This window comes from Camellia sinensis, chromosome 15 (genome assembly GCF_055761805.1).
Source record: "Camellia sinensis isolate YWXY chromosome 15, ASM5576180v1, whole genome shotgun sequence".
Lineage (NCBI taxonomy): Eukaryota > Viridiplantae > Streptophyta > Magnoliopsida > Ericales > Theaceae > Camellia > Camellia sinensis.
The window spans coordinates 130,496,166-130,518,560 of NC_138975.1; the positions used below are offsets into that span (position 1 = coordinate 130,496,166).

Here is a 22,395-nt window from a genome sequence, read left to right on the forward strand (position 1 = left end):
ATAAAAAAAATATTAAAAAAATAATTTTACGCCAAACAAATTTTCAAACAATTCTGATGTGGACAAGCGGAGCTCACCTTTTAGAAAAGAGCTTCTATTTAGGTGCACAAAAAACTCGGTGTTGTTCGGCTTGTGAGGATCCATTACGGGTCTCATTTTAATAATCTAAACCGTTCAATGTATATAAATCGTCGAGTACTATATGTTTGTTAAAAATCACGTTGATCAGATATCGATAACTATACGATCTAATCAGTTAAAATTTATAAAATGGATGGTGTTATAATTAACAGTTGAAAATAAACTAATCCGATCAGATAATTATCTGTATCCGATCAACGTGATTTTTTACAAGAAGATAGTACTCGACGAGTTCTACACATTTGAACGATTTTGATTAGCAAAACGGGATCTGTGGTGGGCCCCCACAGGCCGAATAGCACCTCTAATTCAATGATCGAAAAGTAAGAAATCATCTCCCAGCCTCTACTCCGCCTACGCTGTCCCCGCATTCAACCAACCGTGCCGCCTATTCCATTCAATCTTCTCCTACACATTAATTTATACAATTTTTTAATATATATTTTTTTATGAAAAATCAAAAAATTATCTCAAATAACCATCTTTTTTTCAATAATTTTTTAATCTAAAAAATCAAAAAATATACCTATTTAAAACACCCCTAACAAACCCGGAAGAATGAAGAATGCTCCTCTGATTCACAACCCAAACAAGCCACCAACCCATTTGTGCTCCTTTACTTTCTCACCCATCTATATAATGAAGTGTCACTGCATTGCATTGTATTCACAGTCTATACACTCTCCTCCACACCCCAAAATCAATGGACTCCACCGAATCCAGTGGTTCAGCAGCCGATTCCTACATAGACAGCCTCATCAGCTTGATTTCCAAATCCCAAATCCGCTATCAAGGCTTTCTCTTTCACCTCAACCCCCAACAATCTACCATTGGACTCCGAAACGGTTATACCTCTCTCTCTCTCTCTCTCACACACACACACACACACACATTAACAAACACGTATCTGTCACTGTTTTTTATTTTCTTGCTTTATATTGATGTTCTGTTTTTTTTTTTGGTGTTTGCATTGATTTTGTGATATGGGTTTTTGTTTTCTCGAGTTTTTTGCTTCTGATTTTGTTTCAGTTTGTTGTACATTGTTTTTTGTGACCTGGGTTTTTTGTTGATTTCAGTAAATTTTGTAAACAGTTCACAAATACATCTGTAAATAAAAAAAAAAGAAAAATGTTTGAGAACCTAATGAACCCCCCCACAATTTCGTCTTTGGAACGATTGTTGTCAACGTTTGATTTGTCACATTCTTAATTAACTTCCTTGCCGGGTTGTATTTGGGGTCTCAAAACTTTAGTTGATTTCATTATTGAGGTTATGATATTTGTTAAACATGTGTACACAAACACGTATTTGTCGCTGTTTTTGATTTTCTTGCTTTATTGATGTTTTTGTTTATATTTCGTTTGTTCTTGTTTTTTTACATTGATTTTGTGATCTGGGTTTTTACTTTCTCGAGTATGTTGTTTCTGATTTTGTTTTAGTTTGTTGCACATTGTTTTTTGTGACCAGGGTTTTAGTTTATTTCAGTAAATTTTGTAAACAATTCACATAGGGACGGACCCAGAATTCTAACATACGGCAAATGTATATACTAACAAAAATTTTAAAAGAAAAATACAAACTACAACATCGATTTGTACCCATATAAAATGTGAAAAATATCATGAAAACGAATATAAGTAAAAAAAAAATTTATATTCATGTTGAGTTACAACAAATAGGAATTGTAAGACAATCTATGAACCCTAATTGTGAGAAATCAATTTTTTTTGGGTCCAAATCGTTAAATTTTATAGTTCAAACCCATGTGTGTTTTCATAGATATAAATTTGTACGTCGTACAATCACTTAGTTTTTTTTTACGATTTAGAGGGGGCAAATTTGTAAAGTGTAAAAATAATCAATAGCTAATATTAGTATATAAAGGGAACTTTTGAAATCGTAGGGGGAGCAATCGCCCCCTCTTCCCCCCCCTAGGTCCATCACTGAGTTCACAAATACATCTGTAAAGAGAAAAAAAGATAAACCCCAAAAATTTAGTTGATTTTAGTGTTGAGGTTATGATATTTGTGAAATAATTGTTGTTTGTGTTTGAAAATGTTATCCAGATATTTAATTCACATTTTTCTTGATTAGGAGCTTTGGAATGGAAGCTATTAGGTTTAAAGAGGTGAATTAACCAAGGGCATTGGAATCTTAATTGAACAAGCATGGTAACAGCTATTAGATGGGTGATTAAGATTACATTAGTAGTCAATCACATTTCAGCAGATTAAGGGTGGATTGATGAGGCTCAAAGGGTATTAGAGTATCTCCAATGGCGTAAGCCAAAGCTATTTTTTGGCTTGCTACAGTGCAGAAAAGCCATTTTTTAGCTAAACCATTCCAATGGTTACTTTTTTTTCTTTTTTTTTTTTACGCAACTAAGTGCCAAATTCAACTAACTTTCAAAATTTTCACCATTGAAGTAGTAGATGCAGTGAATTGAAGTTAGCTATACATAAGAGATGAAGTGAATGTTACTCCTATAGAGTTGTAGGTATTGAGATGATAAATAGTGAATAACTATGTAAGTATAATTATAATATTTAATATTATTGAATTTTTGTAATTTATAGAATTTCTGTAGTTTTAAAATTTTTGGTAGAGTTTTTATTTGTGAAAGTTGTGAAAAAAGAGTTTGAGTTTTGGTAAGAAATATGATGTGGCAAAAAAATGATATTGCCAAATTTTGAGCCGAATTTGGCTCAAGGTTTGGCTTTGCCATTTTTTGGCAATGGTTTTGGCTCACCATTGGAGCAGTGTTTTTGTGAGATCTAGCCATTTTTTGGCTTTGGCAAGTCATTTGTCTCAACCATTGGAGATGCTCTTAGCAGTGACTAAAGTTTTGTTATATCTCAAGATGTTATCATAAGAAGGATGAGTGAAACATTTAGTGGTGTGGGAAAAGATGTTCTGAGTTGCACTGAGTATGTCCAAAAATGCGTATTTGAGGGCACAAAATAAATGCAGTGAAATAATTTATGACATAATGATAACAGAATTTTAAGAAAAGGGAGAAACAGATAAAACAACAGATCTCTTGCTGATGAATTGGAAGAGTATGGAAATTGCTGAAAGAAATTCTGGCCTCATCGGTTGGCCTAATAGAGGGAGGAGTTGTATTTGTGTATGTTGTAGGACTTCTATATTAAACGGTAATGTGGAGACCAATGTATAGTAGTACTTGCTGTGGTTTCTTGAATTGAACTGGCCTACTTCTATAGTAATTAAAGTGGTACCTTTCTTTATCTGTTCGTTCTTTTTGTGTTAAATTTTTACTTTAATTAATAGAATGAATGGTAATTTAGGAATTCAAGAGATAAGCTACTATTGGTGATGATGTTAATACCTATTCAATTTATTTATTATAAAAACTTTTACAACGCTTAAAGTAAATGGAAAAATACAAGCTATCGATCGAATCCTACACCTACAAAGTCTACAAAGTTGTATTCTATGGTTGTCTGTTAGATGTACAGCTTTATGTGAAAGGAGTAAAAGCAATCTCTTGGTCCTTGTAGTATAATATTTACATGTGTTATCTCAGTTCCCTTGACATGGTATTGGATGTATTGTCTGCCAGTAAAATCTTTTGGAACAGAAGGACGAAGGAAGGATGAGCCTCAGGTGCTTCCAAGTGACAAAATTTATGAGTACATATTCTTTCGAGGAAGTGACATCGAGGTACAATTGTGTACTAATCTATGTGCCATGTTTATTGAAGTTGCTATCCTTAATGTATTTATCTTTGTTCATGCTAGTGGCTTTATTGTGTTGCCTAAAGCAAATCTAGTCAGTTGGATCATTGAGATGAAATAATTTTCAGTGTGTTTTACGTAATATTTGAGATAAATGTTTGTTTGTTTGAACTTTGACACGTAACGAACGTATATGTTTTTTGTTGCCATAATTTCTCTCGGGGCATTTTTGGTATTTGAATAATTTGATGCAGTGTTTTCATTATAGTTTTCACTGTCGCTAATGATGGGCTTCCTTTTTTTTTTTTTTTTGAAGCAATGAGTTCATGTTCAAGTATCCCTTCACATGCAATGAAAAGCATCATTAATGAATTCCAATTTTATGGGTTTCTTGCTGATACAGGGTGTAGAAGGAATCTTGATGCATCACTAGTGAATTGTTTAGGCTTGATCTACATGCCTAAAGATATAGTTTCAAGTCCATCCCACTAGTAATGGTTAACTGTAGTGGCAGATAACTAAGACATAAACTACATTAATGAATTAATTTTATCAGAATTTTAAGGAACCTTTGACAGAAGGATGTCATCATGGTAATCAAAGTGATGTTAACTTGTAGTGGGTGACTTTGGAGGACCATACTAATAATTGGCATTGGATTTTTGTTTTTCTATAATTTATATTGTCTTGAGAGTATTGGAAGCATGAAATTCGTATGGATTGAGAGACTGAAAGGATTGGCACTTCCTGATAATCTATTATCTTTATTTTTTTCTGGGAAAACTCTTGTTAATAGCAGTGTTACAGACACTGCCCTTTCTCAAAAGCAGTGGTATAAGTATTGCTCTCATATTTTAAATGCTTCGAATGTTACTTCATCCATTTTGATATTTTAAAAAAAATAAAAATAAAAATAAAATTCCAGTATGAAAAATACTTGACTCTGAAGTGTAACTTCCATGCATGCTCTACAGGATCTGCAGGTCATATCGTCGCCACCTGTTCAGAGTACCACAGCTGTACCCAATGATCCTGCTATCATTCAGGCGTGTAAACATTTATTCTATAGGCTTGTATTCTGATGTATAAGATGAACTATGCTCATTTCATATTAATCATAAATTTACGTGCAGTTTCATTATCCTTGCCTACCATCAGCATCTTCCAGCTATCCACCTGATAGTGCTGTCCCTGCAACAAATATTAGTTCCAATACACGATTGGGACACCCCAATTCAACTTTCCAAGGGAATCTTCCTCTAAATCAACCTGTGGGAAGCTTAGGATCTTGGAGTTCATTGCCTCCTCCTCCAACTGCATATGGTAATGCGTTTTCCATGCCAACTTATTGGCCACGACACAGTGGGACCTCTGGGGGAGTTTCTTATTTGCAACAGCAATCATTGCTTCGACCACCACAAGGTTTTCCAGTGTCTCCTCTGGTGCAACATCAGATGCAAAATCCCACCACAAATACATCTTTACCAGGCAATGCATCAAATTTTGCAGAATTCTCGAGTCCCATGCTGCCAACAGTTGGTACTGGTTTCCCAAGTTTAACCTCCAACATGCCTCCTCCATTAGCACTTCTATCAACTGTCCCTACCAGACAATCTGCTACATTGCCTTCTAAATTATCACCTAATCTGATGCCAAATAATGCTTCTAATGCTCTTCCTACTGTAACCGTGGGTTCTAATTCAACATTAGCATCTCCTTTGACAACTTCTAGTCTGGATATGAATCCTGTTGTACCTCCAGTCATGGACAAACCTAAACCAGTCTTTGACCCTGCATTGCCTAATCAAACTATTTCTCAATCTATGCCGTCTGTTGTTGGGTTGTCCAGTCCAGTTCACAGCGAGTCATCAATACCATCTCTATTGACCGTGGGCCAGCTTTTGCAGCCTGGGTCCACAGGACAATCTTCACCTCATTTGCAGACTGCTCGTAGAGACATAGAAGTTGATCAAACATCAACATCAGAATCAGTGTCATCAGATTCAAAAAATGCTAACAATCCAGCAGAGTCATTTCAATCTCCATATGCTGCAAAGGTATGGCTGTTGTCTTGCTGTAGATTTCTGTTGATGTTTTAACATTTTTTATCAGGTCTTATACTGTGCAAGTTACGAACATTGTACCTTAGGAATTGCTTACATTTTTAGGTCTTTTTTTTTTTGGACATGGTAATATCAGATCTATTAAATTAAATTTTTTTTTTACTAATAAATTAATCCATTTTGTTCATCTGCTGAAAGTATGTGCTGTTAGTTAAAAACTTCGAATTGTTATTTGGTGCTAAAATGAAAATAAAGAGGAATTGATTTTCATTTTCTCTGACTACTATTAGATGATAGTGAGAGAATATTGCTTTTCTCATCCCTCAATTTTCATAGAGGGTACAATGTGAATTTGAAATGGTATGAACTGGATATCAAGTTCTCACTTCTCCTCACATAAGTACATATATACTCCAAAATGAAATGCAAAATACTGCAATCAAATGACTCAAAACTCCGGAGTAATCAAATCACATTACACACTCCACCAAAGGTGATTTGAACAAGGAATTATCACTGGCTTCATGCTTTGATTAAAATTGGTATGGACTGTGAATAGAGATCAATGAGAGAGGAAAAATTGCAGAAACAGAGAGAGATAGAGAAAGTAGAGAAAGAAATGAGAGACAAGCAGGAAAATGTGGAATATAATAAAGGGAAACTTTTGTAGTAAATTAAATAAGCTAAGGGGGCAATTTGTATGGGTTTTATTGAAAAAATAAAACATAAATTATAAAAAATGTGAGGGGAAAATTGGATTTTTATCGATTAATTAAAATTTTAAAAATTCTGAAGATGGCCAGCCCCCTCTGGACACCATGCCGCCACTGTGAATCATATTTGTCTTTAATTGGATGTTTATAGAAACTTCTTTGCTGTGTATGCTATCTATGCTATGGTAATTGTCATTTTCATTTGATGTTACCGGGATGTTTGTGTAAGCCTTATATATTTATTTATTTTAACATTTTCCTTCCAGTTGAATGGAGCTGCTTTGCACTCTCATGATAGTAATAAGCGTCATGTACAGGGAAGAGGAAACACTGTAATTTCTCAATTTTTGTAACGTAGTTCTTTCTCAGAATGCTTCATGCCAATTGCTAGTGGTTTCATTTTCACTTAAAAGTCAGAGGTATTCTGATTTGTGCCTTTTGTGATGGATCTCTTTTCTCCAGCCGAATAAAACTGCTCCACACCTTCATCACTGTGAGAGAGACCATGCAAGGGGAAAAGGAAACTGGGTAATCAATCACTTTTATTATGCTTTTTAATGTTTCATGTTCTACATTGCCAGCTGTTAAGTTATTGTATGCTCATTTAAAATACCTGGGTTTCTTATATGAGATTTTTGTGCGGCCTTTTTATTTTTTTCCTTCCTTTAGCTCAATGGAGCTGCTTTACGCAGTCATTACAATTATAGAGGCCATGCAAGGGGAAGAGCAAATGTGGTACTTTTTTTTTATTAATCTTTAGTCACTTTATTTTGATTCTCAGAATGTTTTGTATTCTATATTGCCAGCTATTTAAGTTTCTATATGCTCACTTAAAATACCTGTGTATTCTTATATGAGTTTTTTGTTCTGCCTGTTTTTGTTTTTTTTTCTATTTTTTCTTCCTCTAGCTCAATGGAGCTGTTTTACACAGTCATCACAGTTGTAGAGACCATGCAAGGGGAAGAGCAAATGTGGTGCTATTTTTACTAATCTCTGGAATGTTTCATGTTTAGTGCCAATATTTTTTTGAGTTTTTATACTTGTAGTTCTAAGTCATGGGAATTTTGATATGTGCCTTCTCTGTAAATCCTTCTAGCTGAATGGAGCTGCCTTACACACTCATCAACGTAATAGAGGCCATTTTCGGGGTAGAGAAAATGGGGTATTTTAATTCTCTCATATGCTTCATCTTACCATTAATAGCATGATTTTTTTTTTATATTTTTATATCATGTCATAGGGATTTGACAATCTTTTAGCTTTTTTTTTTTTTCTTTCTAGCCAAAAACCGCTTCAGTACAGACTCATCACAGTTATAGGGGTTGTGGATGGAGAAATGGAACTGAGGTAACTTAATGCTTTTATTTTAATTTCTAGAATATGGAAAAAGTTCATAACTTTGAGCCTCTAGGCATTCTGATTGAGTGAAACCTTGCTTGGATTAGTTAATTGCCTATGATATGATATACATGGCACTCACGTTCCAAAATTATTTGGAACCCTACAGAAGGGTTACACCAAAATTGTATAGAAGACCCGGTGAATTACACATTCTCTCTCTCTCTCTCTCTCCAACCAAAAAAAAAAAGGGTAAATTACATTGACACCCCCTCTATACTTGTGAAATCACAGTGTCATTCATCCCCCTTACTGTTGAAAATATCACTGACCTCCCTTGTCAAGTAACACCGTTAAATCACATATGAATTTACTACAATAACCTTATGTGGTCAGTCAAATCTAAAAATCTTTTTCCTCTCTCTTTCTCCTCTCTCTCCTCTTCTCTGTGACCAACCACCAACCAAGTTCCCAAAACCACTATTGTTCTATCACAGCTACCTGTTCCATTTTTTCCAAAATAAATAGCTTTCATTAATTGAATTAATACGTGGCAGTGAGGTCATGGAATTGCATTTGTTCCATCTCATTCTCATGTAGAAGTAGTGGAATTTTTACCACTTGGCATTTGTTTTCTCAAATACTTTCTCTGCAATTTCAATTTCATTACCATCAATCTTAACTTCAGTATCCGATCTAAAAAAAAAAAATCTTAACTGCTGTACCCACTTAATGCATCTACTATAAAAATCTTCAAAACTCATAATCATAGTGCTTCAGCTCTAACTCCATAAACCAATCTTTCGACATCTACTTCACTGGAGCCATTGATTTCTCTCTACCTTTCCAACAGGGGAGAGAGATATGGAATCCACCACAACTGCAGCCCAACTCCCTTCCCGCCACAGCACTGCCTCATTCACCTTCCTCTCCAACGCTTGTCACAGTCCCTGCTGTTGATCCGCAACAGCGCAGCGCCATCTGCTGCCACCTCCACCACGCTCGATGCAACCCCTAGCCACCGCCACCACCACCACCACAACAACCGCATCTCTTTTCTCTCCTCCACTGTTCCTTACACGTAGCTGTGAGTACACCACCTTCTAACTTAGAACTTCTCCTAGCTATTAAATTGGTACTTTCTTTTGCTTGCTAGAGGTACTGGTTCCCAAAAGAAAGAATAATGGCAATGAAACTTTGAAGGAAGATGGAGAGGATGAGAGAAGGACCGAAATAGAGAGGAGAGAGTGGAGGAGGAGGGAGATGTAGAACAGAGATGGTTCTCTTTCGGTAGGGAAAGGGTTATGTCAAAATAGGTAAGGTTATGAGGGTATAACTGACATTTTGTCACATTTTTGTTGAGTTCATCATTCTGTCCAGTCAACAAATGGTTGACTAACGGAAGTAAGGGGTAGCAGTGTGATTTTGGAAAATAAAGGAGGTGATGACAGTGTGATTTCAATATTTTTCAGGGATTGTCAATGTAATTTACCCCCCCCAAAAAAATCTCTCTAACATTGTTGAGCATGTGTGGTCAATCTACATTTTACTTGCTCCTGGCTGTGACAAGGTCCTGCACTCCAGTAGGTTTTGTAGTATGTTTTATTTATATTTAGGACTCTCAACTATGAGTGGTTCTCTTTTGCAGGTCTGCCCTACAACAACCAAATTTACTGAAGATTTTGATTTTGAGGCGATGAATGAAAAATTCAACAAGGAGAAAATATGGGGTCACCTTGGCAAAAAGAACAAGACTACTTTAGAAGACGATGAGGGGGAGGAAAACAACAATGATGCAAATGTTGCAGAAGAAGAAGATGAAGATGGGTTAATAAAATTTGTCATGAAGGTGAGATTGCTAGCATGTCTGGATCGTGACAAAGATACATTCTTGATTCTTGGATTTCTGTTTTTGCAGTCTTTTTATGTAAAGGACAACTTCTTCGATTCACTTTCTTGCAATTCACCCAATCATGAGTTGGGGAGAGGAAGGGCCAACTTGTCTGAACAAAGGAGAATAGATATCGAGGTATGTAGCTTATGGGGATGTTTATAGCTTTTTTATTTTGGAAATTTGTGCCAGAGTATTTGGTATAGCTTTTACTTAAAGTGATTATTGAGAAGTTGGGGGAAGGCTGCTTTTAACTTCTGCTTTTAATTATCAGCTTTTAACTTGCAAGAAGCTGCACCAAATAAGCCTTACCTGTCATGTTTATGCCTTATACTTCCCTGGGCTTTGGTTGCTTGAATTTTCCCTTGTTTTTATGTTTCAGACTTTTGGCGAAATTCCAAGACATCAACGTGGTCATAGCAGCCAAGGAGGGCCAGGCTGGGGTGGGCAGTTGCAAGGTGGCCTCTATCGTGGAAGGGGATATGGGTATGTGGGTAAGGGTCGAGGGCGGACTGTTTGGTGTCGTGTGACCTAGCTGGCTTTATTGTCTCAGGTTTTATCATTGCGTAGGATCTAGAAAAGAGTCTTAACAGCTTTTTGAGTTGGTAACTAATTGAAGTTCATAATTAAGAGATGTGATTTTTTTTTTTTTTGGGGGGGGGGGGGGGGGGGGTGTTTACGAGGAATAACAAGATCAATCTGGAAATTCTACAAAGGATGCCAATGTTTCGGGTTCTTGTATTATGGCTCCTACCACAGAAACTGGTATTTTTTGGGGGGTTGAAAACTGTCCAATTTGAACAATAGCTACTGCAAAAATATTACTGTTAGCCAGAGAGCTCCTTCCTCCACCAAATGGATTGTGGAGTCTGTTTGAATTAGTGATAAACCTTTCAAATGGAGGTTTTGCATGGATGGTTAAGCTGTCACTTGATGATGTTGTCAATTTTCTATTCTTTTTTTTTTTCCCCTTAAAAAAAGAAAAAGAAGCTTATTTGGTGTAAAAAATATTTTGAAAATAAAAAATAAACATATTTGGTGAGTTGCTGGAGGTGATAGTTGGCAGTGGAGGGTGGATGGATGTGGCTGTTGGAGTTAGGAATGGCAACGGGGCGGGGCGGGGTTGGGATGCCACTCCCCGTCCCCAATCCCCGAAGGTAAAAAAATCCCCTTCCCCGGCCCCGATCTTCGGCGGGGAACCCATCACTTCCCCACCCTGAAAATTCCCCGACAGATCTGTTCAACACACAATAACCCCCAAAAAAAAAAAAAAAAAAAAAAAATTTCTAATGGACGGGAGAACAGATTTGTTCAACAAAACCAGACAACATCATCAACAACAACATATATATATAACAATCATAAAAAAAAATTAATCATAGATATATATATATATATACACAACAATCATCAAAAAAATTTGTTCATCACGGACGGAGGGAGGGCTTCACTTCTTTAGATCTGTTCAGACGGAGGGCTTCACGATCTGACGGAGGGCTTCATGATCGGACGAAGGGCTTTCCAGATGGAGGGCTTCTTCTTCTTCAGATCTGTTTAGATGGAGGGTTCACGATTTGACGGAGGGCTTCACGATCTGACGGACGGAGGGCTTCACGGACGGAGGGAGAGGGTGAGGGTGAGGGAGAGGGAGGGGGAGGGGGAGGGGGAGGGGGAGGGGGAGAGGAAGGAGGAGATGGAGAGGAGAGGGAGGGAGAGAGATGAGACTGAGTCAGTGAGGGAGAGGGAGAGGGAGATGAGAGCCACGGTGAGAGAGAGAGACACAGATGAAGTGAAACTAAAAAATAGGTTTGGTTTATATATATATATATAGAGGGGTAAAAGAGTAATTTCACTTCGGGGATAAAACGGGGATGGGGACGGGCCGGGGCTGGGACACTTATCCCCGTCCCTGGCCCGAAATTGATCGGGGATTAATTTTTGAATAGTATCCCCTTCCTGTTGGGAATATTTTTCGAGAAAAAATCGCTCAAATCGGGGTTGGGGAGTTGGGTCCCCGTCGAGCCGGGTTTAAATTGCCATCCATAGTTGGAGTTGGTGGTTGAAGTGTCTTGGGATGACTGGAGCGTGTCACCGGAAATGGCCAAAGTTGGTCGTTGGACTTGTTTAGTGGTGAGGTGGGTGGTGGTTAGAGGTAGTTGTAGTTGGTTGTCGACAATTAGATACATTTTTAAAGTGGGAAAAAAATGATTAAAATATGAAAAAAAAAACTTATGAAAGAAAAAAAATTAGAAAAATTTAAAATTTTAAAACTAAAAAAAATGATTGGCAGTTTTTAAGAAATGTGAGATTTATACGTAAAGAGTGGTGATCAATTTTTTTTCTTTTTTTTTTGGTTGTAAAAAGTTGCAATGTGATAAGTAGTCATAAATTATTTTTCATTTCAATCTCTTTCCAATGTTGCAATGATGAGAATCGCATTTCTAATTCACTTTCAACATTTTTGTCAACTAAACATAACTTAGAGAAATAAAAATTGGAGTAATTCAAGGTTATCACCCTAATGTGAAGACATTGGTGGTGCACCAATGCCCAATGAGGGTCCTTACTCTATTATTGTCATGGAAAGAGTCTTAAAAATCTCTTTTTTCATTTTTATTTTTTATACGGCAGTGGCTTTGGTCCAGTCCAAGATCGGATTGGACCGTGTTGTTGGGTCCGTGGGGGCCCACCACGGGTCCTGTTTTGATAATCCGAACCGTTCAATGTGTAGAACTCGTCGAGTACTATATGCTTGTAAAAAATCACGTTGATCGGATATCGATAGCTATGTGAACAAAACAGTTTTTTATCAACCGTTAATTTTTTCACCGTCCATTTTTTTTAATACAAAACTGATTTGATCACATAGCTATTGATATTCGATCAACATGATTTTTTACAGGTATGTAGTACTCGACGAGTTCTACACATTGACGGTTCAAATTATCAAAACATGCCCAAAAAATGAGCCCTATAAATCGAATTGGACGGGTCCAGTCTTGATCTCAACTTGCGACAAGCTGGATCCTTTTTATGTATAGTAGTGTTGGGATCAGCAAAATGATTCACACCAAATCTAAGTTGCTCACATCCAATAGGTAAATGACACTACTATACTAGTATTATATATGTCCCATCTTACACTAATGTTTAAATTATGACAAATATATGCTTTGGTGTCTCTGAGTAGACCATGCAAATCAATGGAGTCGCAATTGGAGTGGGTCAAGTATTAAGTGGAGTGATGTGTGACACATTATGAATTTCTAACCATGACATCATTTGTTGTAGATTAGTTCTGTTTATTTGGTTTATCATAGATTTAAAAATAAAAAATTAATTTGACATGGAAAAGAAAATTGTAGAAAAAAAACTCTTGTATTTGCAACAACAAAATTCAAACTAAGATTTCACTTTGATCCCCAAAAAAAAAAAAAAAAAAAACTAAAAGATTTCACCAGTTTTGAATTAGTTAATTCAAAATGGAGTAATGTAATAGGTGCAACCAAATTGGCAATAAAATTTTTAATTTTCTATTCAGAATCTTTTTTTAATTTTCTATTCAGAATCTTTCATTTTACGTAATTTTAGTATGTCAGTAATCTTCACAAAGAAAATGAGGTTATCTAGGATTTTTTTTTTTAGTAAATAGAAGGGGAATTGAGGATTAAGAGACTATATATCACCTAATAGGTTATATTCAAATTTAAACATCACACTTAGTAAGAAAACATCGGCCAACCCTTAGGGTATGTTTAGATCACGAATTTAGGTAGTGATTTGAGAAAAAAAAATAACAATGCAAGAGAAATGAAGAAATATGTAACTTATATTTCATTCATATTCATCTCATTTTTTATTTTTTTAAAAAATTTACTCAAATTCATAATTCAAGCATTCAAAGTTAATTTAAAAGACAATGCAAAGCATGCTTTGATCTAATCTCAACTATAATTGGATGCTCTCTTGGCTACTAGAGAGACAAATTCTGAGATACTGGGTACGCCAGTTAATCTATATTGTCCTATATGGTAAGTCTATAATAATAATAATAATAACTCTACTTCTCATTATTGATGCTGAAATCAGCGTACACCATTGTATTTTATGGAGGGAAAGCTCCATTATTTGAATCAATCTTAAGAAGGATAAGGGATTGCATCCTAAATGACACATGGTATTTAAATTCATCCAATATGTTCTTATTTATGTTCTGTTTATTTCGACATAAAGCATTTTCTTTAAAGAAGATTTTTTTTTTTTATGCTAAAAAAACTTTCTGAAAAAATGTTTTTATGTTTTTAATTGCACCCTTAAAAATGATTTGTTATTAGTGGTTGTGGTGTTGCTGGTGCGGTTGTGGTGTCGTTCGGTGTTGGAGTCAAAGTGGCAGCAATGGTAAGATGGTTGTGGTAGTGGTGAAGATTGTAGTGGTTGGATGTCGTAGTGGTGGTGGGGATATGGTGATAGGGTAGTAGCGGTATGAGTGGTGATGATGGTATTAGTAAGATGTTAGTTTAGAAAATATTTTTTATATTTAAAAAATAAACAAAAATATATATCTTTTGCCCAAATCAATCCATTATTTATTGACTATTGAAAATGTTTTTATTAATTTTTATTTTCTGTCGTACAAAACGTCAAAATATTTTTTATCAAAACAAATAAAAATATTTAAAATTTCTCTCCTTCATTTGTTTTTTTTTTTTTTGATTATTTTAATTGATTTGTTTGTTTATCCATCTAGCTGATGTTTCAGAAGCTTGTCTTTCATGGAAGTTTGCTAACACACAGAAATAGTATAATCAAATGGTCCAGTTTACTGGATCATAGTCCTGCCTTTTTTAAGTTGGCAGTGGACAAAACAACAAAACTAGGGAGGGGTACATGTGTAATGGACTCATGTGCCATCTATATAACAAAGTTGGATAATTTTAAAAAATATATAATTAATTAGAACGGTTGAGATTACTTGATTCGAAATAATTTTTTTGTTTAAATAATTGATAATTTTTATTTTATACAATTTTACATTAGAAAAAAAAAAAGTTGTTTCACTTATATAAAATGAACCTCATGTCTCCATTTAATATTGTAGTATTGTGTATACTTTAGTTTAAGATGGTTTAAATTTTAAAATAAAATTAGAAATTTTAATTAATTAATTAGTTAATTTTTGTGTAAGTTGGTTGGTCTTTTGACCTAGTTGATTAGGCTGAACCGTTTTCAGTTTGATTGATTCGTTGGTTGAATCGGGATTTTAACGATTTTATCAAAATAAATTGATTAGATTTGTTTGATTTGAAATAAATTTCTGACCTAAACAATTATTAGTTTTTAGTGTACACAATCTTACATCAAGAAAAGAATAATTGAGTGAGTTGTTTCACTTATATAAAGTGAACATTATGCTTCCATTTAATATTAGTTCAATACAATTTAAATTTTAAAAGTTTCAATTAAATAATTTTTGTGTGAGTTGGTTAGTCTTCTAACCAGGCTAGGTAGGCTTAATTGGTTTTAATTTGACTGATTCATTGGTTTAATTGTAATTTTTAATTGTTTTATTAAAATACTAGAAAATGACATGTACTTAAAAACACTCTCAATGAAATAAAATTTTAAACTATTCATAAGAAAATAAAGTACTATCGAGTCATATCAATGCTAACAAAAAGAATATAATAATAAATAAAATTAATACAAAATTTATAAAATTTAAACATGCACCTGAATTCAACTGATTGTGTCCCTAATTGAATTTAATAAATCAATTCAAGTTTCATTTTATATTATGTTTGCATATTCTGTGGCCAATAGTGACATTAATTCTAACGATGACTAGAAGTTAGAGGATAGTAAATTTACTACACACAGCATGTGTTTGGATAACATCAATAAGAAGAATGAGAGTTTTACAATTCTTGATTGAGAAAGAATAATTGCATTTAATAGAAACAAATTATTTCCAAATAAATAAAGATTAGTTATAAATAGAGCAAATAGATATTAAATTTTCTTATTTTATAAGTATTTATATAATAAAACAAGATGATTTTAAAAAATGTCTAGAAGGAAATTAGGGCATTTGATTTAATTGTTTGGTTAGAACGGTGTGAAACTTAATTAAAAATTGAACGATTAAGATTGTTTGATTCGAAATAAACTTTCTGTTCAAACAATTGTTAATTTTTATTTTACACAATCTTATATTGGAAATATAAGAAAAATGTGAGTTGTTTCACTTAGATAAACTGGATTTTATACTTCTATTTAATATTGTACTTTTAAGCATTTTTTAGTTCAAGACATTTTAAATTTTGAAATAAAATAGAAAATTATTAATTAATTTTTGTATATATTGATTGGTCTTTTGACTTATAACTAATTAGGCTGAATCGTTTTTTGTTTGATTTATTTGCTAATTTAATTGCGATTTTAATGCTTTTATGTTGGTTTGATTTGAAATAAAACCTAAATTTAGGTTAAAAGACCTAAATTCGATAAAACCGCTATATTTGATAAACTAATTTAGGTCAAAAGACTTAAATTTGGGTTGGGAGTTCCTTCAAGCAGGTGTATTTTGGTAGTATATATAAGAAATAAATCATAGGACAAATTATAAATATATCTCTGAGATTTGATTAAAATACAAATTAATCCCTGTAGTTTAAAAAATTACAAATATCCCATTATTAGAATTTTTTATTTAACAGAATTAACTGAAAAAATAAAATTCATAATTGTTCTCTTATACAATAATAAAATTGCCTAAATTATTAATTGAAACATATTTTTAACATCATTAAAAACTGTTAATTAACTTAATGATTTATTAATAAAAGAGACAATTTGTTATGAAATTAGAAATATCAGGGGATGAAATGTAATTTTCAAAATCACAGGAGGTGATTCGTATTTTAATAAAACATCAAGAGATATATTTGTAATTTATCCTAAATAATAAAAACTTTTTTAATAGGATCGAGATCATAATATAATCGGGATTGTAGTGCGATTATATACAAATTTATGATTAAGATCATAACCATTTTAAGATTTTACTGAATTTAATACAACAATGCTATTGAATTATATGAGCATTTCATTTGCAATTTTAAAATAATAATATAAAAACCAAAAAATTTAATATGAGCATTTCATTTTAACACTCATAGAGATGAGTCTTATTAACGAAAATAAACTTGCTGCATCATTATTATGTTTTTTTATTTTTTTTATTTTTTAGTAATTAATTTTATAGTTATTTACACCAAAGCCCCTTAAATATCATTATATCATCACTACTCTTCACTTCACTTTCACACTATGTAAACCCTCCAATCATATCAAAAAACGAATATATTTGTATAATTTTCATAATTATTTTTTAATTTTATATATGAATATAATCTTTTGCAACCAATTACATTAAAAACATTACTATCCAAAAAAAAATTACATGGCCTATAAAAAGAAGAGGAAAACTAGTAACAGTCCTAATTGATTCACTAACAAAAATGGCAAAACAACCTCCTCAACCCACTCCTCTCATCTTCTCCCTCATCCTCCTATTCCTCCTCATCCTTCTATCTAAAATCCAAACTTCTATTTTTGGTGGCATTGCCATCTACTGGGGTCGAGACAGAAATGAAGGAACCTTATTCGAAACCTGCGACACCACAAGATTTTCCTACGTGATCATAACCGACCTCTTCATCTTCAGCGACGACTCCACAGACCCATTACTCAAATTGGACGGCCACTGCAACACCACTGCCAATGGCTGTGCCGCCCTCAGCTTCGACGTCTGCCACTGCCAAAACCTCGACATCAAAGTCATGCTTTCTGTATGAGAGGGTTCAAGAACGTCGTTGGAAAATTCGAAGATCTTCGAAGATCCTTGAAGAAAAATTCGAATTCTCTAGAAGATGATGAGAGGCTTAGATTCTTCACTAGTCTCAACTAAGAACACAAAAGTAAAGAGATGATGGAGATAAGAGATTGGGTGAAGAAGAAGGCAAAGCAGTTAGAGAGAGAATAATGGCAAGGCTCTCCCATGGATCTCCCACTTTCACTCTCAAGGTCGATAATGGAGAAGAGAAATTAGTTATTTCCCAAGAGTTGTCTCTCCAAAATTCATCCCTTGTAAAGCTATGGGTGGGTGCTATTTATAGGCACTTCATGATATAGGATGGAGCCTATGTGCAAGGCACATGGGGAATATTCTCTCTAACCATCTTGTCCGAGGAGGTGACCTCTCCGAGGATGAGAAAAACCCTCGAAGAGGAGATCAACCTCTCGGCGAACCCTTCTTCTTAGCCACACCTAACCAATGATCCCCAATCATCCCAAAGGGTCAGGGGTAGTCCCAGAGGACGTCCTGCCGCGTAAGGGTCAGGGGTAGTTCAAGAGAACGCCTTGCCGCAAATATTGCCGAGTCTCAGGAACCCCTTAGATCGTGCCACCTCAACCCGGGTATAGGCTAGTTTAACCGAAGAGTGAATTTATCTCCACTCACCGTCATCGGGATCGGGTCCTTTGTTTGGGCTCCATTACGCTCATGGTTCTGGTGCGTAGATCCCAGAAAGCTCCGAACCCGTAAGTGTTCTGGGACTCATTAGCGGAGCGACTTCTAGATTGCGTTTGAATCCATTCGAAGCCAAGTGTTTCGGATCTCTAGATTCGTGGATCCGAATCTTTTTGAGTCCGAGTGCCTCGGATCTCTAAGCTTGCTCAATACCCTTTCGAGTTCGGGCTCGAGTAAGTCTATAAGTTCGTGGATCCCAACTCTTTCGAGGCTTAGAGCGATTCGGTCCGTTTGATGGCGATAAATCTGGGCCCACTAATCTTGGACTTGCGATAAATTCGAGCCTACCAACCTTGGACTATTGGGCCTAATTAATTTAGTGGGCTCAAATTAGCTCCTCTTACACTTTCTATTGAAGCCTACTCTCTTGAGTCCAAATCCCACGCCAAAAACGTCTCTGAATACCTCTAGAACAACTACCTAGGTGGAAACTCATCGTCCCGACCCTTCGGCAATGCTGTCTTGAACGGTATCGATTTCAATAATGAGGCGGGCTATACAAGAAATAAGTACTGGAATGATTTGGCTCTAAGGATGGCAATAGAGTTTAATGGGGTGGATATTAATTCTCCATCCCCATTTTCTTATAATTATTTTTTTCTTATTCCCCATTCCCCATTCTCCATGGGTACTACCCTCCCCATTTCCTAATGGGTTTGGATATTCCCCAACCCAACTTGACCTCTTTTTCTTTCTTTTTTTTTTTGTTTTTTTAAGATTCACAACCAAAATATACATTCAATCTTTTTTTTTTGTGGTAAGATTCACAACTAAAGCTAAATATACATTCAATCTCTTTTTATTTTTTATAAGGTTCACAACCATTTTTTTTTAAATTCACAACCAAAGCTAAATATAATTCAATCTTATTTTATTTTATTTAGCTCAACAACAAAACCAAATACACATTAATTAATATTGTTATATTATTCTTGTCAAATTTTATGTATATCTAGAAGTTTTAAAATTTATTTCGAAAAATTCAATCTTAACCAAAGCTTGATAGACATTCATTTTTTTTTTCACAACCAAAGTTAAATATACATTCAATCTTATTTTATTTTATTTGGCTCAACAACAAAATCAGATACACATTAATTAACATTATCACATTATTCTTGCCAAATTTTATGTACATCTAGAATTTTTTAAAATTTATTTAGAAAAATTCTATTCCTACAAAAAAAATTCCATCTTCTTTTTTTTTTTTTTTAAATTTTATGTATCTCCTTCTCCTCTCTATTAGTTGATCTTCGATAATTTGAGGGTGAGTTATTGCTCTAGTTTCCATCTTCTTCTTCTTCCTTTTTTTTTAAATTTTTTTTATTTGCATTTATAGAATGAATTTTCTTATTTCAATATCTCTTGCAATTGTTTTATTGGATTTCTTTCTAATTTGATGGTAACCTTAGATTGAATTTTCAATTTTTATCTTAACTAGTGATCACCTTAATTGAAATTTTGTACATTTTTATCTTCAATTTTCATGTTTTGGTTATGATTAATTGTGCGTTTTTGATCGATAGTCACAATCTTGTCACCGCTAGATTGTCGTCATCGCAAATCGCCGTTGCTGTAGTGAGAGGATGAGAGAGAGTGAGAATTAGAACTCTAATTGTCAACAGAGTAGAGATGGCAATGGATAACCTATCATGTGGGTATCCATGGAGACCCAACCCAAATACTTGGATTTTCCCTTTTTTCTTGTCCGTCGGGTAAGGTAAGTGATGTTTTTTAAATCTTAACCGGGGATGGATACCCACTAATTTCCCCATATTCTTTTTTAGGTACATTGAAAAATAGTTTGTCCATATGTTTTCACTACTCTGTTGACCATTAGAGTTCTAATTCTCACTCTCTCTCATCCTCTCACTGCAGCAATAGCGATTTGTGATGACGACAATCTAGCGGTGACAAGATTGTGACTATTGATCAAAAATGCGCAATTAATCATAACCAAAACATGGAAATTAAAGACAAAAATGTACAAAATTTTAATTAAGGTGATTGCTAGTTAAGATGAAAATTGAGAAATTCAATCTAAGGTTACCATCAAATTAGAGAGAAATCCAATAAAACAATTGCAAGAGATATTGAAACTAGAAAATTCATTCTATAAATGTAAATAAAAATTTTTAAAAAAAGAAGAAGAAGAAGATGGAAACGAGAGTAATAATTCACTTTCAGATTATCGAAGATCAAATAATAGAGAGGAGAAGGAGATATATAAAATTAAAAAAATAAAAAAATAAAAAAGAAGATGAAATTTTTTTGTAGGAATATAATTTTTCTAAATAAATTTAAAAAATTCTAGATATATATAAAATTTGACAAGAATAATGTGACAATGTTAGTTAATGTGTATTTGATTTTGTTGTTGAGCTAAATAAAATAAGATTGAATGTATATTTAGTTTTGATTGTGAATCTTAAAAAAAAAAAAAAAAAATGGTTGTGAACCTTAAAAAAAAAAGACAAAATTTAAAAAAAAAAGAAAAGAAAAAAGATTGAATATATTTAGCTTTTGGTTGTGAATCTTTAAATTTAAAAAAAAAAAAAAATTGGTTATGAACCTTAAAAAAAAAAAAAGAAAAAAAGATTGAATGTATATTTAGTTTTGGTTGTGAAAAAAAAAAAAAGAAAAAAGAAAAAAGAAAAAAATATATGGGAAAATTTGTGGGTACCCATCTCCGACCCATCCCTTGTGGATATTTAAAGAATATCATTTACTCTACTCGACGGATAAGAAAAAAGAGAAAAATTCATGTATTTGAATTGGGTCTTCATAAATATCCGCAGGGTAAATTATCCATTACCATCTCTACTTAGCTCGCTATTTATCAGCGTATAATAGCGAGCTTGGAAAAAAGGTGTACTTATCAGCGGCACCCGAATGTCCATTTCCTGATGTGTTTTTAGGGGATGCCCTTAATACGGGTCTGTTTGATTATGTTTGGGTACATTTTTATAATTTGTATGCTGGTAAACTACAATGTCAGTACAACAACACTACTTCAGGGGGGAATATTCATGCTTTACTTGATTCGTGGAAGGTTTGGATAAGATAGACCAAGGGTGATGTGAAGGTGTTTATGGGTTTGCTGGCGTTGACTGAGGATGTCTTAAGTGGGTTTATTCCGGCCGAGGTGTTGAAGGGTCAGATATTGCCGGAGATAAACAAGTCATCCAAGTATGGGGGGTGTAATGCTGTTGGCTACACATTTTGTGCTAGTCAGTGACAATTCGACGCGTGGCAAAGTAAGGGTAATATGGAGAGACCAGGTAGGTCTTCGATCCTGATCATACACGTGGCAGTCAATATTGGTTGTTATAAGATCTGAGTAGTAGCGGATCAAAAAAGAGACGTACGGTGACGTGGCTTCAACGGTTGCTCACATTCAAATTCGAATATAGGGGGGAAGCCTAACTGCAAGTGAAGGCGTAGTGGAACTACTTATAAGGTAGCATGATCAGCGATTACGGAGGAGCAATTCGACGGTTTGAAGTACAATTCGATGGTTATCTTTGGAAAGTATAAATAGAAGGAAGGACTTCAGAGAAAGGGACGAAGAAAAATCTAAAGAATTACTTTACATATTCCAGTGATTTTTTCCTGTCCTTTATATTTCTGTACTTTAAGTTCCTGTGCTGCACTTCATTTGTAGCAGTAGTTTTCGAGTATATCGCCGCTGTAATTCTCTACGGAACTAAGATCATTGTAAGTTTTTCATACTAATGAAATGCTTCAGTTTATTTAACTGTTCTTATGCTCAAGTTCTCTGAAGTCAAATTACCAGTAAGCCACCAGTAAAAGTCCTCTTTATTGAGACTAAAAGAACCATAACACAATCGTCTGAATAATTGTTTGGCAATTACAATTCTGTAAGGACTGATTGATCCTTGCTGGTACGCTCATAAATTACAAAAGTAACCTTCGAAAGCCAAAAAGCCAACATATATTT

At 34.3% G+C, this 22,395-nt stretch overlaps 1 protein-coding gene and 1 pseudogene across 7 annotated transcripts; both read left to right on the forward strand.

Moving 5' to 3' along the window:
* Positions 1–713: 713 nt before the first annotated feature.
* On the forward strand, positions 714–10,773 carry LOC114275509 (protein decapping 5). Of its 7 annotated transcripts, none has more exons than XR_014356113.1 (13): positions 714–986; positions 3,725–3,825; positions 4,814–4,885; positions 4,973–5,896; positions 7,078–7,143; positions 7,285–7,350; positions 7,524–7,586; positions 7,712–7,777; positions 7,897–7,962; positions 8,807–9,040; positions 9,602–9,802; positions 9,872–9,982; positions 10,227–10,773. XR_014356113.1 is itself a non-coding variant. In XM_028217552.2 (13 exons), exons 1-13 carry the CDS (start codon positions 845–847, stop codon positions 10,377–10,379), a joined length of 2,097 nt encoding a protein of 698 aa, XP_028073353.2. In that variant the 5' UTR covers positions 720–844; the 3' UTR covers positions 10,380–10,773. The 7 variants fall into 7 exon arrangements, 5 of the variants coding, with proteins under 5 accessions (XP_082763745.1, XP_082763744.1, XP_082763746.1 ...); XM_028217552.2 differs by lacking the exon at positions 8,807–9,040 and adding an exon at positions 6,882–6,947 and having other exon boundaries at positions 720–986; XM_082907621.1 differs by lacking the exon at positions 8,807–9,040 and adding an exon at positions 6,882–6,947 and having other exon boundaries at positions 796–986; positions 4,814–4,889.
* Positions 10,774–10,945: 172 nt separating this feature from the next.
* Positions 10,946–21,672, forward strand: LOC114275553 (hevamine-A-like; annotated as a pseudogene).
* Positions 21,673–22,395: the final 723 nt, after the last annotated feature.

Coding starts and splice junctions, on each gene's coding strand:
- LOC114275509 (XM_028217552.2), top strand. CDS start 845: ATGGACTCCACCGAATCCAGTGGTTCAGCAGCCGATTCCTACATAGAC. Junction 987..3,724: donor TACCATTGGACTCCGAAACG/GTTATACCTCTC, acceptor ATTGTCTGCCAG/TAAAATCTTTTGGAACAGAA. Junction 7,587..7,711: donor ATGCAAGGGGAAGAGCAAAT/GTGGTGCTATTT, acceptor AAATCCTTCTAG/CTGAATGGAGCTGCCTTACA.